General features: G+C 48.7%; 1 protein-coding gene across 4 annotated transcripts in view; it reads right to left on the bottom strand.

The window, feature by feature from the left end:
- Window positions 1-2,795: 2,795 nt before the first annotated feature.
- Window positions 2,796-19,111, bottom strand: part of sgcd (sarcoglycan, delta (dystrophin-associated glycoprotein)) — a 202,320-nt gene continuing 186,004 nt past the window's right edge. For all 4 annotated transcript variants that reach the window (XM_055643328.1, XM_055643330.1, XM_055643332.1 and 1 more), the window contains exons 7-8: window positions 8,023-8,146; window positions 2,796-3,688 (exon numbers count right to left, since the gene is read on the bottom strand). In XM_055643328.1, the coding sequence (XP_055499303.1) occupies window positions 3,512-3,688; window positions 8,023-8,146 (301 nt within the window). In that variant the 3' untranslated portion in view covers window positions 2,796-3,511. The remainder of the gene's footprint in view (window positions 3,689-8,022; window positions 8,147-19,111) is intronic.

Here is a 19,111-nt window from a genome sequence, read left to right as displayed (position 1 = left end):
TCACCTATCCATGTTCTCCACATATGCTGCCTGACCCGCTGAGTTACTCCAGGACTCTGTGAAACGTCACCTATCCATGTTCTCCAGCGATGCTACCTAACATTTAGAGTTTGGGAGGAGGGGGTGAACCGGGCTAATTGAGGGGTTGTACGTCACACCTGTATCTACCTATTATTTGCCAAGCCCCATCCCCTCTTCCAGCTCCCCCCCCCCCCCCCCCCATCCCACCCCACAATCACAATCTCTAAAAAGGATCCCAACTCGAAACGTCACCCATCCATATGCACCAGAGATGCTGCCTGACCCAATGAGTTACTCCAGTACTTTGTTTTCTAATATAAACAGGCAGGCACTGCACACTTCAATTCCTCTATATTCTGTGGCTAAGAATTAATGCAAAAACCCCCTAAACGTATTCATATTTCAAAGTTGTGCCTCTAGCACTGTGTTTCTCTGTAGCATCGATCAAACTACAAGTGTCCAGGGGTACACCTGCACCTCTGCCGCTGACCAGAACAAAGACCAAAGACCAGAACGCGCCCTGGTCAGACCAGACTCGGCCCACAGGCCTCCCAGGGGACCGCGGTGAAGCCGGGCGGCTAGGCCTGTCTGGGTCAAAGGAGCCTCAGCGCTGGTGGCAATTGGAGCCTCGGCAGCAGCTGGAGCCTCGACGGCAACGGGAGCCTCGGTGGCAGCGGGATCTCTCGGCAACGGGAGCCTCGGTCGATGAGCGTGAGGGGGAGGGGAAGACAATGGGGACCAGGGGGGGGGGGGGGGCCTCCGTTAGGGATGGTGGGAAAACAAAGGGGGACCCGGGTGCGAGAGGGGAGGAACTCTAGTTTGGAATCCTCTGCCCAGGGGATAAGTCTGTGTTTGTTTATTTGTACCGGTGAAGGCACCGGACACCAGTCGCTTGTCTTTTTCTTTTTGTTTTCACTTTTAGTTTTGTGTTTTTGTTTACCTTGTGTGGCGTGACTGTCGGCAGAACATTTTCCCTCCAGGGATGAATAAAGTTTCATGGTTATCGTTATAAGAGTGATGTGTAGGAAGGAACTGCGGATGCTGGTTTACACTGAAGATAGACACAAAATGTTGGAGTAACTCAGCGGGACGGGCAGCATCTCTGGAGAGAAGTATTGGGAGATGTTTCGGGGCGAGACCCTTCAGAGATCTTGTGTTTATCGTATTTCCAAAGACACTTCACATCCAATTAATGAATGTGAACTGCTATCTGTTAAGGGGCTGTCCCACTTGGGCGACCTAATCCGCGAGTTCTCGACTCAAACTCGCAGCATGTTCGACACAAGGTCGTAGGAGGTCTTCGTAACTCTCCTTCATGCTCGAGAGTGGTCCTCGCGTACTCGAGGCCTCAGCTAGGTTGCGGCGTTTGTTTCAATATGTTGAAAAATGCCCGCGAGTAAAAAAAAGGTCGCCATGGAAAAAAATCGATACTTTTTTTACTCGTAGGTTTAGTCGTAATAGGTCGGCATGTTAGCCGTAGGTAATTTTCACACAGGTGAATCTCTGGAACTCTCTGCCACAGAGGGTAGTTGAGGCCAGTTCATTGGCTATATTTAAGAGGGAGTTAGATGTGGCCCTTGTGGCTAAGGGGATCAGGGGGTATGGAGAGAAGGCAGGTACGGGATACCGAGTTGGATGATCAGCCATGATCATATTGAATGGCGGTGCAGGCTCGAAGGGTCGAATGGCCTACTCCTGCACCTAATTTCTATGTTTCTATGTAATCGAGGTTAGTCGAAGTTAATCGAAGGTAGTCTACATCATAGTCGAAGGGAGGTGGAAGGAGATCGAAGGGGGTCTCCACTATTCGGTGACCAATTTTCCCGAAGTTAGTCGTAGCTAGTCTTCAACATAGTTGAAGGAGGTCTTCAACATAGTTGAAGGAGGTCTTCAACATGTCATTTTTTCAAACTCTTCTAAACTCGCCAATTAGGTCGCCCAAGTGGGACAGCCCCTTTACATGTAGAACCATGGAGTTTGTCTTTCCTCTGTAACCGATATCCATCTAATATAACATCATTATTTTTCTTCCTTGTTTGAGGGAATGAATGTTTTAATCGCAAATCCCTGCCTCCTTTAACACCCATAAAATGAGACAAAGCTTTAATATGCCATTAAAGAGATGGCATCTTCAAATATACAGTACAACCTCTGTAGTTTAGTTTAGAGATACAATGTGGAAACAGGCCCTTCGGCCCACCGTCCATGCTGACCGTAAGCTCGTTCTATCCCACACATTAGGGGCTATTTACAGCAGCCAATTAGCCTACAAACCTGCGCATCTTTGCATTGTGGGAGGAAACCAGAGCTCCTGCAGTAAACCCACCTGGTCACATGGAGAACGTGCAAACACCATGCAGACAGCACCCGTAATCTGGGCCCCTGGCAGCAGCCCTACTGCTGCGCCACTGTGCCATCTCTGTAGTATGCTTTCATCTAAGTTTTAGTTTGGAAACAGGCCCTTCGGCCCACCGAGTCCATGCCGACCACAGTTCACACTAGTCTCATGTTATCCCAATTTCCACATCAGGGACAATTTACGGAGCGCCAATTAACCTACAAACCCGCACATCTTTGGGATGCGGGAGGAAACCGGAGCACCCAGAGGCTCATGGGGAGAACGAGCAAACTCCGCACAGACAGCACCCGAGGTCAGGATCGAACCCGGGTCCCCGGCGCTGAGAGGCAGCAGCTCTACCCGCTGCGCCACAACCGTTACCTACGTGCCGGTTTCGACCGTCGGCTTCGATTAATTCAACAGACGTCCCGAAAGAAAGGATTAAAAAGAGAAGAATTTATTCATTGATCAACGTTTTTACGATGTTAGACTTCAAAAAGAACAGTATAACTGGAGTACGCTGACATACCACAACGACAAATCCCTCAAAACGGGATTATTGTGATCATCAACACCCGCCATCACGTTCCCTGAAGCGTAGAAATTAAACCACATTACCTTGTTACACCGTCTTCGCACCTTCTCCTCTCCTTCCTAATGTAACACAACCAAACGTTTCATAGTCCATAACCCTGATGATTACTGGGACTAGCTCCTATAGTGGAAGTCGATCAGCTTTATTTTACATTTGCAATCTTTGCACTCCCAATCACACACACACACGAACCCTAAAAATAATGTGCTTTCCTCGCTGAGTGCTTTCAGTTAAGGCAAAGGCATACTTTTGTTTTATTGTTGTCCTCCCTCTTTGAACAGAGATTTTATAGGAACACACGCGTCTCGCTGACTCCTCCTTCCGTCCGCTTCATCTCCCGCTGCGAGACGACATTATCCGAGCAGGGTTGAAGTTGGTCAGCACAAAGTCTACTCAAGAGGGCTTTTCTGCGCAGGGCGCGGCAGGCTCAAGTAACGGGGAAACGGCCGACCGTTTAGCAAGTCTCTGCCAGCTGTCGATGGTGCCTGTGGACTTATGTCTCTCTGTTTCTTTTTTTCCCCTCTCCCCCCTCCCCCTCCCCAAACTCTCTCCCCACTTTATAGACAGGCACTGCTGTTTATTTGGCAGGTGGACCCCACTCCGGCTTGAGAAAGGAACAGCTTTCCATTCGGGCAGACGCACACCTCGAAGGTGTTTTGCCGAGCAGACGGCGTGGAAGTGTATGATCCCATAGGTAGGCCGGGCAGTCGAATGTCCCTGGCGTCCAAAATAATCTGAATGAAGAGAAGAAAAAAAAAACAAGATGAAAGACTTGGTTAAAACGCGCTGCCAGGGGTGGTGGTGAATGAGTATAGTATAGTTTAGAGACACACACAGGCCCTTCGTCCCACCGATCATTGATCACCCCGTACACCGTATAGACAGCACCCGTGGTCAGGATCGAACCCGGGTCTCTGGCGCTGTGAGGCGGCAACTCAACCGCTGCGCCACCGTATGGCACCAGAAAACGTGCAAACTCCACACAGATAGCACCCGTGGTCAGGATCGAACCCGGGTCTCTGGCGCTGTGAGGCGGCAACTGCACCGCTGCACCACCGTGCCGTAATATAAAACGTGCAAACTCCACACAGACAGCACCCGGGTCTCTGGCGCTGTGAGGCGGCAACTCCTTCGCTGCACCACCGTGCCGAACCGCCACCTAATGTAATTACCCCAGCCAAGAGAACAAAGGAATCGCGCGTTTGACAATGAAGTCTGTCGGCTGAGAGAGAGAGAGAGGAAAAAACATCATGGTAAATTGACCCTGGGGATTTGAATTTACTGAACAGGCAGGAATGTCAGTGGCTGGCTGCCAGAATGTTGGTATTAATTTCTAACAAAGTCATCTCACTTAATGTGAGGAGACCATGGGAGAGAAGCTTAAAACATGACAGATATTGCACTAGCAGTGCGTCTGCCACAAGGTTTTACATTTCAGTTTCGGAATGCTAACTTACACACACAAACACACACAAACATTTTAAAATCTGATGGTTGAGGGGATTTATTAATTTTGCAAACATTGCACGGTTTAAATAAATTGTTAACGCTGCACTAATCCAGAAACCACTGCGCAATTATTCAATCATTGAACAACCATAAACTCATCTTATTTATAGGAATCAAGGTGAAAGGAGCAAAAATTAAAGGACACTAAAAGTGGGACCCGTTGGGTCTCTGTCACACGGGAGACCTGGTCCCCCCACGCAATATTCCACCACTCACCCATAGCCCATAACTTGTAAAAAATAAGATTAATGTGAACGCATCTCACTCTTCCTCTTCAGTCCCCTGTTCACCTCCTCCATTATCCACCACTAGGCCTATTTCTTTCGCTCCATAGATGCTGCCTGACACGATGCGTTTCTCCAGCAATTTTGTCTACCTTCGATTTTCCAGCATCTGCAGTTCCTTCTTAAACCTGAAAATTCTATTGCTGGTGAAGTCAGCCATTAATCCTCACCTGTGGGTCACATGCACTGATTTAAACCCCTGTCCCACGGTACAAGTTCATTCCAAGAGCTCTCCTGAGTTTTCCCTGATTAGAACTCGGAGATTTACGGTAATGGCCACTCGTCGGTACTCGGGGCTCTCGTGGACATTTTTCGTCAAGTTGAAAAATCTTCACGAGTCTTCCTGTGCTTACCTGCCGTTAGCGAGTCTTCCCGAGTACCTGCCGTTAGCGCTAAGAGACGTCCCCGAGCTCCGACGTACCCGCTACGTTCATTCTCCGTGCTTACCACGAGTTTGAATTTTTTTAAACTCGGGAGAGCTCTTGGAATGAACTCGTGCCGTGGGACAGGGATATTAGAGTTTATGCTACTGACACATAGTTTTTAATCAGAGTTGTGAATCTGTGGAATTCTCTCCCTCAGAAGGCAGTGGAGGCCAATTCTCTGGATGCTTTCAAGAGAGAGTCAGATAGAGCTCTTCAAGAGAGCGGAGTCAAGTGATATAGGGAGAAAGCAGGAACGGGGTATGATCACAGCCATGATCACAGTGAATGGCGGTGCTGGCTCGAAGGGCCGAATGGCCTGCTGCTGCACCTATTTTCTATGTTCTTATGTTTCTAAATTAACGATCATTGGACAAAGACCTGAGACGTCACCTGTTCCTTCTCTCCAGAGATGCTGCCTGACCCGCTGATTTCCTCCAGATTTTTGTGTCTATCTTTGAATATTGGTCAAAGATTGACAAAATATCATGTGTGGACAATGCAATCAAAGGGACTGTGAAGAAGTCAAGACTGGATCTGCCCGGCCTATTTTCCCCATTCAGAAAATCCACAGAAGGAAAATCTTCTCGAGCTGCTGTTAGTCTGAATGCGAAAATTGATGACAATTCATTCCAGCATTTTCCCTGCAGCATATGTCAGACTAGCTCTCTATAGTCTTTCTTCCTCAAGAAGTGGATTTGATGAATGGGGGGGAGTGCAGATAATGTTCTGAACTGTGATAGTGTGACAGTGTGATGCAATGTATTTTATTAACTATGGCAGGGCAGTGTGTTCTTTATTCATGGAGTTTGTATTGTGGATTCGATTAACTGAAGGAGTTCAGTCCATTTCCTTAACGGAGGATGTGCTGTGCATTCCTTTAACGGAGGCAGTGTGATGAATGTTATCAACTCAACTTCGCTGCGGCTTTTATCAGCCGAAAGAGCTTAGTTAATGGATTTTAATAATGAAGAAGGCAGGCTGGATAGTGTTGGAAGGAACCACAGATGCTGGTTTAAAGCAAAGATACACACAAAAAGCTGGAGTAAAGGGCCTGTCCTGTCCCACTTGGGCGTCATTTGCGCTTCACGCGGCCGGCGAGCGAAGATTTTGTACATCCCAAAATCCTGGGGCGCCCTGCACGACCGCGCGTCATTGCCTACGTCCCCACGTACCATGCGCGCATCACGTGCGTGTCACGCCGCACGCGGCATGCGTCGCAATGCGTAAATGATGTCGCGTAAATGACGCGCAAATGGGACAGACCATGACGCGCAAACTCAGCGGGGCCGGCAGCATCTCTGGAGGGAAAGAATGGGTGGCTTTTCGGATCGAGACCCTTCTTCAGACTAAGAGTGTCTATAGTCGCAGTTTTATAGTTGACTCGTGTGCTGAGTTACCGATGTCATGTTTTATGGGAGTGCCGCAGCCGTGGGTTTCACGAAACAAGATATTATTGTGATTTTTAGTCATTGAGATAGTGTGGCGGATTTCATTAACTGAAGTGATTTTCGTTAACAAAAGATTGAGCACTGGAATTCATTCACTGGAGGATGTGTGGTGAATTTTATGGACCAGTGGAGTGGGATTTACTGAAGTGATACTGTTGTTTCAGTTTAGTTCAGTTTAGTTTATTGTCACGTGTACAGTGAAATGTTTTTGTTGCATGCTGCCCAGTCAGCTGAGAGACAACACATGCTTACAATCGAGCCATTTACAGTGTACAGATACATGATAAGGGAATACCGTTGAGTGTAAGGTGAGGCTGCTAAAATCCGATCAAAGATAGTACGGTGTTTAAGAAAGAACTGCAGATGCTGGACAAATCGAAGGTAGACAAAAATGGTGGAGAAACTCAGCGGGTGAGGTTGAGTTCCCCCTCCCCCCTCCCCCCCACAATCTTTGCACATCCCCCAAGCCTTTCCGCTCGTCACTTTAATTTCACAATTCATGTATTTTGCGATTTATGACTGTTGGCATCAATTTCCCTCCTGCGATAAATAAACATAGAAACAGAGAAACATAGAAAATAGGTGCAGGAGTAGGCCATTCGGCCCTTCGAGCCTGCACCTCCATTCAATATGATCATGGCTGATCATCCAAATCAATATCCCATACCTGCCTTCTCTCTATACCCCCTGATCCCTTTAGCCATAGGGTCACATCTAACTCCCTCTTAAATCCAGCCAATGAACTGGCCTCAACTACCTTCTGTGGCAGAGAATTCCACAGATTCACCACTCTCCGTGTAAAAAATGATTTTCTCATCTCGGTCCCAAAATACTTCCTTCTTATCCTTAAACTGTGACCCCTTGTTCTGGACTTCCCCAACATCGGGAACAATCTTCCTGCATCTAGCCTGTCCAACCCCTTAAGAATTTTGTAAGTTTCTATAAGATCCCCCCCTCAATCTTCTAAATTCTAGCGAGTACAAGCCGAGTCTATCCAGTCTTTCTTCATATGAAAGTCCTGACATCCCAGGAATCAGTCTGGTGAACCTTCTCTGCACTCCCTCTATGGCAAGAATGTCTTTCCTCAGATTTGGAGACCAAAACTGTACGCAATACTCCAGGTGTGGTCTCACCAAGACCCTGTACAACTGCAGTAGAACCTCCCTGCTCCTAGACTCAAATGCTTTTGCTATAAAGTTCTATCGTATTGTATCGTATATTGCCCTCGGGTAGGACATTAAAACCTTCACGTGGTCCACCCTGTTTCGACTAAATCAACTCGACGTGTACAAACAAATAGATCAAATAGAACAAGTTGACTTGCAAGTTTAGGCTGTGCACGCCATACACAAGAAGTATGTTGCCCTTGGTCCTTTAAAATGAATCGCGTTCAATCACTCACTTCTCCATCTTCCGATTCCAACTTCAGTTCCGTTTGGCAAATTGCTTCCATGTTGCCCGCCTCTGCTTCGATTACGACCCCTTTTGGTGCCTCGAGTATCAGGGAGCGAGTGGGTGATTCCAACCTAAGGGCCACACAATGAGATTGGGAGTTAGCGTTCCATTACCTGCCCTCTGTCAGAGAACCGGCGAAATGAAAAACATCCCGAAAAAAAACCGTCAGCTCGACAATCAGGAGATGGATTCATTGGCGACAACTTCTCTGTTCAAGGTCGGGGTTGGAGATAGACATCACTCATGAAGCAAGCTGATGGCCACATTTAATTAGAGAAGTCCGTCTAAATTACCATACAATACAGATGGCTACACTTGGCCAGGCCGACCCTGCGATGTCGCCAGGACAACAGACCTTCATGGTCGGGACAAGATCCCTGCAATCGCAACAACTGGGACTTGGGAATGGCACCAAACAGGCTCTCCTTCAGCCCTCGGGCTCCTCCTCTTCCTTTTTCCTTTCTTTTCCCCATCCCCCCCCTCTCTACATCAGTCCGAAGAAGGGTTTCGACCGGAAACGTTGCCTATTTCCTTCGCTCCATAGATGCTGCTGCACCCGCTGAGTTTCTCCAGCACTTTTGTCTACCTTTCCAGCATCTGCAGTTTTCCAGCATCTGCAGTTCCTTCTTAAAGACTCTGTAAACTGTCTCAGTGTACCACTGCTACACACTTGTACTGTGTAGGAGATGTATCTAAAGGGGCTGTCCCACTGTACGAGATAATTCAAGAGTTCTCCCGAGTTTCCCCTGATTCGAACTCGGAGAATTACGGTAATGGCCGCTCGTAGGTACTCGGGGCTCTCGTGGACATTTTTCAACATGTTGAAAAAACTTCACGAGCTTACCGCGTTTCCCGAGTACCTGCCGTTAGCGTTATGAGCCGCTAAGAGACACTCACGAGCTCCGACGTGCCCGCTACGTACATTCTACGTACTTACCACGAGTTTGATTTTTTTTTTAAACTCGTGAGAGCTCTTGGGTGAACTCGTACAGTGGGACAGGGCCTTAAGCGCTCATGCATAGTGATACTTATACTGAACTCTGGATAGAAATGAATTCCACTGCACCTTGGCACATACGACAAATAAAAGTACAATGAAATTGAATGAGAGAAGGTTATTCATTTAAGATAGATACAGGCAGCATCTCTGGAGAGAAGGAGTGGGGTTTAGTCAAGAGGTTGGTGAATCTGTGGATTTATTCTCTGGAGCGCAGAAGGTTAAGGGGGGACCTGATAGAGGTCTTTAAAATGATGAGAGGGATAGACAGAGTTGATGTGGACAAGCTTTTCCCTTTGAGAATAGGGAAGATTCAAACAAGAGGACATGACTTCAGAATTAAGGGACAGAAGTTTAGGGGTAATATGAGGGGGAACTTCTTTACTCAGAGAGTGGTAGCGGTGTGGAATGAGCTTCCAGTGGAAGTGGTGGAGGCACGTTCATTGGTATCATTTAAAAATAAATTGGATAGGCATATGGATGAGAATGGAATGGAGGGTTATGGTATGAGTGCAGGCAGGTGGGACTAAGGGGGAAAAAAAATTTGTTCGGCACGGACTTGTAGGGCCGAGATGGCCTGTTTCCGTGCTGTAATTGTTATATGGTTATATGGTTATTAGATGGCTGTAGATGCCAAGTTCTTAGGGCTAAGGGAATCAAGGGATATGGGGGAAAAAGCTGGAACGGGGTATTGATCTTGGATGATCATATTGAATGGCGGTGTTAGTTCGAAGGGACGAATGGTCCACTCCTGGACCTAGTTTCTATGCTTCGATGCTTCGATGGATATTTCTAAGCCGACGGATTCTTGATGTACGTCCAATGTCTACAATGAGGCAGGTTGTAAAATGGGGACAGTACCCCTTCTTGTGGAAGGACCATTCGGAAAATTGCCCTAACTATATTTATTTAGCTTTCATAGTTTGACGAAATGCCGGATGATTGAAGTCTTGTTCACAGTGCATTCCATGAGATTTTAACAGCAAAAAATCAAAGCGCTGAAGAAACTCAGCGGGTCGGGCAGCATTTGTAGTTTCTTTAGCCTCCAGGAGACATTTATAAATTGCAATGGCTGAGGTCCAACACTACACATTATTTATTTCAGACTAAATCAAAATCTAAGTCTGAAATCTCTGGACTTGCCTTATAGGTCCACAGAAGGACAAGTTTAAATTAGGAAACAAATTTGTCAAAGATTTTGGCATCGTTAACTTCAAAAAGGTTTAGTTTAATTTAGAGAAGCAATGTAGAAACAGGCCCTTCAGCCCATCGAGTCTGTGCCGACCAACGATCACCCGTACACTTGTTCGATCCTACACACCGGGAACAATTTACAGAAGCCAATTAACCTTCAAACCAGCACGTCCTTGGGATGTCGCGGGAAACCGGAGCACCTGGAGAAAACCCACACGATCACGGGGAGAAACGTGCAAACTCCACACAGACAGCACCCAAAATCAGGATCGAACCAGGGTCTCTGGTGCTGTGAGGCAGTGGCTTTACCAACTGCATCACCGTGCTGCCCCGTGAGGAGGTACTAGGATGGAGGGGCAGAATGGAAAATATTCCATCGTATCTGTTCCAGCCATTTGCTTGAGGCTCAATCCTGTTTCATGGTAGAGTTGAACGGGAGATATGTGCCCACCCCGACCAACATGTCCCATTCGCACTAGTCCCACTTACCCGCGTTTGGCCCATATCCCTCTAAACCTGTCCTATCCATGTACCTACCTAGTTGCTTCTTAAACGTTGCAATAGTCCCAGCCTCAACCACCTCCTCCAGCAGCTCGTTCCATACACCCACCACACTTTGTGTGAAAATATCACCCCTCAGGTTCCTATACAATCATTTCCCCTTCACCTTGAACCTACATAGAAACATAGAAAATAGGTGCAGGAGGAGGCCATTCGGCCCTTTGAGCCAGCACCGCCACTCATTGTGATCATGGCTAATCGTCCCCTATCAATAACCCGTGCCTGCCTTCTCCCCATATCCCTTGACTCCACTAGCCCCTAGAGCTCTATCTAACTCCCTCTTAAATCCATCCAGTGACTTGGCCTCCACTGCCCTCTGTGGCAGGGAATTCCATTAATTCACAAATCTCTGGGTGAAAGTGTTTTCTCACCTCAGTCTTAAATGACCTCCCCTTTATTCTAAGACTGCGGCCCCTGGTTCTGGACTCGCCCAACATTGGGAACATTTTTCCTGCATCTAGCTTGTCCAGTCCTTTTATAATGTTATATGTTTCTATAAGATATCCCCTCATCCTTCTAAACTCCAGTGAATACAAGCCTAGTCTTTTCAATCTTTCCTCATATGACAGTCCCGCCATCCCAGGGATCAATCTCATGAACCTACGCTGCACTGCCTCAATCACAAGGATGTCCTTCCTCAAATTAGGAGACCAAAATTGTACACAATACTCCAGATGTGGTCTCACCAGAACCCTATACAACTGCAGAAGGACCTCTTTACTCCTATACTAAAATCCTCTTGTTATGAAGGCCAACATTCCATTAGCTTTCTTCACTGCCTGCTGTACCTGTAAGCCAACTTTCAGTGGCCGGTGTACAAACATAGAAACATAGAAACATAGAAATTAGGTGCAGGAGTAGGCCATTCGGCCCTTCGAGCCTGCACCGCCATTCAATATGATCATGGCTGATCATCCAACTCAGTGTCCCGTACCTGCCTTCTCTCCATACCCCCTGATCCCCTTAGCCACAAGGGCCACATCTAACTCCCTCTTAAATATAGCCAATGAACTGGCCTCAACTGCCCCCTGTGGCAGAGAGTTCCAGAGACTCACCACACTCTGTGTGAAAAAAGTTCTCCTCATCTCGGTTTTAAAGGATTTCCCCTTTATCCTTTGTACAAGGACGCCCATGTCTCGCTGCACCTCCCCCTTACCTAACCTAACCCCATTGAGATAATAATCTGCCCCATATGTCCTCTGGTCCTCGACTCCCCTATGGGCAAGAGACTTCCCGATCTATTCCTCTCCTGATTTTATACACCTCCGCAAGATCACCACCTCATCCTCCTGCGCTCCAGGGAATAGAGTCCCAGCCTGCCCCAAACTCTCCCTGTAGCCCAGACCCTCGAGTCCTGGCAACATCTTGCAATCAACGCAGAACTGCTCAAGGTTGCGAGGGCCAGTTTCGGCTGATGGATAAAACGGAGGTCATGTCAGGAATGATTTGCCCGTGCCGTTGTTCATGATATATATTAGCTACAGCCAGCTGGGTTTGGCACTGTGTGGGTGACGCCTAATGGAAGCACCATGCAAGTTGATGGCTGTCAGGAGCACTCTTCATGGCTGGTTGAGCAACCTCATTGTCAGAGACAATTCTGCAGGGACCGCCTTCACTTCTGAAGGGTGAACAACGGGGACATAATTGAAACAGAAAGAGGTCATCTGACTTACAACTTCTCCACTCGCATTTTATAAACAATAGACAATAGACAATGGGTGCAGGAGTAGGCCATTCGGTCCTTCGAGCCAGCACCACCATTCAATGTGATCATGGCTGATCATCCCCAATCAGTACCCCGTTCCTGCCTTCTCCCCATATTCCCTGACTCCGCTATCTTTAAGAGCCCTATCTAGCTCTCTCTTGTAAGTATCCAGAGAACCCGCCTCCACCGCCCTCCACAGACTCACCACTCTCTGTGAGAAAAAGTGTTTCCTCGTCTCCGTTCTAAATGGCTTACTCCTTATGCCCCCGTCCCACTTATGAAACCTGAACAGAAACCTCTGGAGACTTTGCGCCCCACCCAAGGTTTCCGTGCGGTTCCCGGAGGTTTTTGACAGTCTCCCTACCTGCTTCCACTACCTGCAACCTCCGGCAACCATCTGCAACTTCCGGGAACCGCACGGAAACCTAGGGTGGGGCGCAAAGTCTCCAGAGGTTTCCGTTCAGGTTTCCTAAGTGGGACAGGGGCATAAGTGGAACAGGGGCATAATTCTTAAACTGTGTGGCCCCTGGTTCTGGACTCCCCCAACATCGGCAACATGTTTACTGCCTCTAGCGTGTCCAAGCCCTTAACAATCTTATATGTTTCAATTAGGTCCCCTCTCATGCTTCTAAACTCCAGAGTGTACAAGCGCAGCTGCTCCATTCTCTCAGCATATGACAGTCCTGCCATCCCGGGAATTAACCTTGTAAACCTACGCTGCAGTCTCTCAATAGCAAGAAAGTCCTTCCACAAATTAGGGGACCAAAACTGCACACAATACAATATTAGTTCAGTTTAGAGACACAGTGCAGAAACAGGCCCTTCGACCAATCAACCAGCGACCACCCTGTTTATACTAGCACTATCCCACACACACCGGGGACAATTTACAATTTTATCGAAGCCAATTAACTTACAAACCTGTGCGTCTTTGGAGTGTGGGAGGAAACCGGAGAAAGCCCACGCAGGTCACAGGGAGAACGTGAAAACTCCGTATGGACAGCACCCGTGGTCAGGATGGAATCCGGATCTCTGGCGCTGTGAGGCAGCAACTCTACCGCTGCGCCACCGTGCTGCCTGTTCCGAAAATGTTTTTTTGCTTCAGACCGATAAATGTCAGGGCAGCCTCTGTGTTTTGGAATGTCCATAAGTTCTTGGGGCAGAATTAGGCCATTCGGCCCATCAAGTCTATTCCCGCCATCCAATCGAGGCTGATCTATCTCTCCCTCCTAACACCATTCTCCCCATAACCCCTCACAACCGTGCTAATCAAGAATCTATAAATCTCTGCTTTAAAAATATATCCACTGACTTGGCCTCCACAGCCTGCTGTGGCAAAGAATTCCACAATGTGGGTGGAATTGCAATGACATCTGCATGGCGCATTGAGATTTGACTTTGACTTGAAGTGCACTAGACCTGAAGTGCCTGTCGCCAACCACATAACTCATGTGGAATCTGCAGCATTTATTTTGGTAAAAAAATAGCTGCAGCCATGATAGCATGAGCGGAGAGGTGCAGTTGAGTAGGATTGAGTGGTTGGCGACTGCTACTCCAGAACAGCATCACAAGTTTAACTGTCCAGCGGGGGTAGCGAGGAAAGATTGCAATTCATTTCCTCACGAGTCTTTACTGTTTGAATCCCTGCCAGCTGAGCCTTAAAAAGCACTGAGGCAGAACTCAAGGAAACCATTTATTACCGATACAACATGGTTCCCATTCAATGGATTTGTGACCAGATCGTGTTGTGCTATATTATCCCACAGTAAAATTCAACTGCCGATGTCTCTCGTTCATGGGTTAAATTTATCGCCCATCGTTATAATTTTAGAAAAGCGATCATATACTGCATATTTAACTTTTAGTTTAGTTTACTGATACGATATTGGCGGCAAGGTGGAGCTGCGGTAGAGTTAAGCCCCTGTCCCACTTAGGAGACCTAAACAGCAACCTCTGGTGACCTTGCCTGCAACCCAAAAAAAAAAATCAAGGTCGAGGTGACCTGCAACCTCCTACCACCTCCCACGTACATGTTGAAAACCTCCCTCAACTATGAAGAAAACCGGCTTTGGCTAGACCTGCGACTAAAAAATGATCGATTTTTAAAACGGCAACCTATTTTTAGTCGAGGCCGGTTTCATAGAAACATAGAAACTAGTTGCAGGAGTAGGCCATTCGGCCCTTCGAGCCTGCACCGCCATTCAATATGATCATGGCTGATCATTCAACTCAGGATCCTGTACCTGCCTTGTCTCCATACCCCCTGGTCCCTTTCACCACAAGGGCCACATCTAACTCCCTTTCAATCATGATGAAAAAATAGCAGCAACCTAGATGAAGCCTCGACTACGCGGAAACCACTTTCGACCATTAGGGAGAGTGGCCAAAACCTCCGGTGACCTCATGGAAACCTTGTGTGGCGGGCGGGCAAGGTCACCAGGGGTTGCTGTTTAGGTCTCCAAAGTGGGCAGGGGCTTTACTGCCTTACAGCGTCAGAGACCCCGGATCGACCCCGGGCTAGGAGGGAGAGCCGTGATTGAATGGCCAAGTAGACTTGATGGGCCGAATGGCCAAATCCTACTCCTATCACATATGACCTTATGTTGTAAGATGGCACCGGGAGGTGGCGGCCTGTAGGGGGAGCCGCTGAGCCGGTGCCTTCCCGTCCTCGAGACCAGAGCCAGACACAAGATCAACCCCCTCCCCGGGCACTTTCCCTTGCAACCGCAGGAAATGCCACACTTGTCGCTTTACCTCCCCCCTCGACTCCATTCAAGGACCCAAGCATCTTTCCAGGTGCGGCAGAGGTTCACCTGCACCTCCTCCAACCTCATCTATTGCATCCGCTGCTCTAGGTGTCAGCTGCTCTACATCGGTGAGACCAAGCGTAGGCTTGGCGATCGCTTCGCCCAACACCTCCGCTCAGTTCACAATAACCAACCTGATCTCCAGGTGGCCCAGCACTTCAACTCCCCCTCCCATTACCAATCCGACCTTTCTGTCCTGGGCCTCCTCCATGGCCAGAGTGAGTCCCAGCGTAAATTGGAGGAGCAGCACCTCATATTTCGCTTGGGCAGTTTACACCCCAGTGGCATGAACATTGACTTCTCCAATTTCAGGTAGTCCCTGCTTTCTCCTCCCCTTCCCAGCTCCCCCTCAGCCCACTATCTCCGCCTCTTCCTTTCTTCTTCCCCCCCCCCCCAATCAAATCGGTCTGAAGAAGGGTCTCGGCCAGAAACGTCACCTATTTCCTTCGCTCCATAGATGCTGCTGCACCTGCCGAGTTTCTCCCGCATTTTTGTCGACCTTCGACACAAGAGCAAGGGTCGGTAAGAGACGGAACCGGGGTCTCACCCACCGCACACTCAGGGTCGGCTGCGGGGGACACTCCCAGGGCACCAGGGCTGAAGGTGGCCGGGCCGAGCCGGGCTGGGTGGGCGAGGAAAGGGACGATGGTTCTCTGGATCATCTGGGCGGAGACGACGGCTGGAGGTCCTGCAGTAGCCTGGAGCTCACCTAGATCTGGCCCCGCTGCATCTACACCTCACGCTGCCTCGACAAGGCCAGCAGCATCATCAAGGACCAGTCTCACCCCGCTCACTCCCTCTTCTCCCCTCTCCCATCGAGCAAAAGGTACAGAAGAGTGAAAACTAAGGTCGCCAACTTTCTCACTCCCAAATGACGGACAAAAGGTCCGTTGACTAATCCGTTGACCGACTGGGCCGTGGCTGGGTGAATGATGAGTTGGCCCCGGGTGCTGGACTGCACACAAAGCCCAGCCGGCGGGCCAGCTGAGGAGTTTTGGCCCGGGCCGCGCGACATCGCGTGCAAAGTCCGGCGCCCCGTCCAACTCATGAACCGATGATCGGCCGTGAGAAGGAGGGGTGGTGGTGGTGGTGTCGGCGGTAAGCGAAGGTCCGAAGGTCGGACAGCTGGCCGGGCTGCCGACCGACCGACGGGGCCACGGGCGAGGCGCTGCTGCTGCTGCTGCACTCCATGGGCTGCACTACGTCGGGACGGGTGAGGCGGGGCCGGATGCGGCGCTCCGACCCGACAGTCCCCTCGACCCGAGTAGTAGCGGTCAAATACGGGACAAGGGCGGGCCCCGAACGGGACAAACCAATTTAGCCCAATATACGGGATGTCCCGGCTAATACGGGACTGGGCAACCCTAGTGAAAACGCACACCTCCAGATTCAGGGACAGTTTCTTCCCAGCTGTTATCAGGCAACTGAATCATCCTACCACAACCAGAGAGCGGTTCTGAACCACTATCTACCTCATTGCTGACCCTTGGACTATCCTTGATCGGACTTTACTGGCTTTACCTTGCACTAAACGTTATTTCCTTATCATGTATCTGTACACTGTGAATGGCTCGCTTGTAATCATGTGTTGTCTTTCCGCTGACTGGATAGCACGCAGCAAAAGCTTTTCGCTGCACGAGCGCGTGGACTGGACTGGACTTTGAAAATGACGGTATAATCTGGCGACTCTTGCATGCGGTCTCAGACGACTCATTCTACGCACTTTGTACTAATTGGGGATGGTGCTGAGGTGGTTTTGTGTTGCCAAAGTATATATCTGTGCTTGTGATAATGAAGAACCATTGACCATTGAACAACGAATACAGTGGATGAGGGTGGAGGGGGTGCAAGTGAACCTCAGCCTAATCTGAAAGGTTTAGTTGAGTTAGATAGGGCTCTTGAAGATAGCGGAGTCAGGGGAAATGGGGCAAAGGCAGGAACGGGGTACTAATTGTGGATGATCAGCCATAATCACATTGAAACATAGAAACATAGAAATTAGGTACAGGAGTAGGCCATTCGGCCCTTCGAGCCTGCACCGCCATTCAATATGATCATGGCTGATCATCTAACTCAGTATCCCGTACCTGCCTTCTCTCCATACCCCCTGATCCCCTTAGCCACAAGGGCCACATCTAACTCCCTCTTAAATATAGCCAATGAACTGGCCTCAACTACCCTCTGTGGCAGAGAGTTCCAGAGATTCACAACTCTCTGTGTGAAAAAAGTTATTCTCATCTCGGTTTTAAAGGATTTCCCCCTTATCCTTAAGCTGTGGACTTCCCCAACATCGGTAGCAATCTTCCTGCATCTAGCCTGTCCAACCCCTTAAGAATTTTGTACGTTTCTATAAGATCCCCTCTCAATCTCCTAAATTCTAGAGAGTATAAACCAAGTCTATCCAGTCTTTCTTCATAAGACAGTCCTGACATCCCAGGAATCAGTCTGGTGAACCTTCTCTGCACTCCCTCTATGGCAATAATGTCCTTCCTCAGATGTGGAGACCAAAACTGAATGGCAGTGCTGGCTTGAAGGGCCGAATGGCCTACTCCTGCATCTATTGTCTTTTGTCTATTGACTGTCGGGGTCCCTGGACAGAGTCGAGGGAGAAGGTAATGGTGACAGGAGGTTGCATCTCCTGCAGTTGCAGGGGAAGCTACGGGGAGGGGATGGTTTGGGTGGGAAGGGACGAGTTGACCAGGGAATGATAAGGAACCACTGACTCTCTGCATCAGTTCCAGAAGAACATCAATTGCACTCGATGACATTAATGATATGTGTGAGAAGGAACTGCAGATGCTGGTTCAAACTGAAGATAGACACGTCAAGCTGGAGTAACTCAGCGGGACAGGCAGCATCTCTGGAGAGAAGGATTGGGCGATGTTTCGGGTCGAGACCCTTCTTCAGCCTGTCAGGATATGACTGGATAGCAAGCTTGTTACTGTATCTCTGTGCATGCAACAATATTTAAACCACCATAGAGCCATTGAAGAGCATTCTAAAGTTTTGGATAACTCTAGATTTCTCTGAGAGGGAAATGCAAAGCAATAACGACGTATTTTGATTGAGATTAAATTGTTGACCTTCTAAGAGTATCCCCAGAGACCAGTATAAGAGAGAGAATGATTCAGGCAGTCATTCTTGAGTAATCAGGCCCTGATTAGTATTTGCATCTTGTTGTGTAGCTACACACAATGTATAGCAGCAAAATACCCAGGAGTGGAAGGAATCAGTCAAAGTGAATAGGCAGACGTGTACGTAATACTTCAGGAGATAAATGATCTCGGCAGTGGGACATGGTGGCGCAGCGGTAGAGTTGCTGCCTCACAGCGCCAGAGAGCCGGGTTTGATCTTGACTAGAGGTGCTGTCTGTACGGAGTTTGTACGTTCTCCCCGTGACTAGCGTGGGTTTTCTCCGGGTGCTCCGGTTTCCTCCCACATCCCAAAGACGTGCAGGTTTGTAGGTTCATTGGCTTCTGTAAATTGTAAATTGTCCCTAGTGTGTGTAGGAGAGTGTTAGTCAATGGGGTGACCCCTGGTTGGCACGGACTCGGTGGGCCGAAGGGCCTGTTTCCACGCTGTATCTCTAAAGTTTAAAGTCTGAAGTGGTCGAGGGAGTGACTAGTGAGAAGGATAGTGGTAAGGGGCTGTCCCACTTGGCGATTTTTTCCGAGACTGCCGGCATCCTTGATTGACGTATCAGGTCACCGGTGACGAGGCTTGATGACGCATTGACACGCGGAGTATCCTCAAGTGTCACAACATTTTGGTT

This window comes from Leucoraja erinacea, chromosome 11 (assembly GCF_028641065.1).
Source record: "Leucoraja erinacea ecotype New England chromosome 11, Leri_hhj_1, whole genome shotgun sequence".
NCBI lineage: Eukaryota > Metazoa > Chordata > Chondrichthyes > Rajiformes > Rajidae > Leucoraja > Leucoraja erinaceus.
The sequence above is the reverse complement of the archived record's forward strand: the minus strand, read 5'-3'. Positions and strand labels throughout refer to the sequence as shown.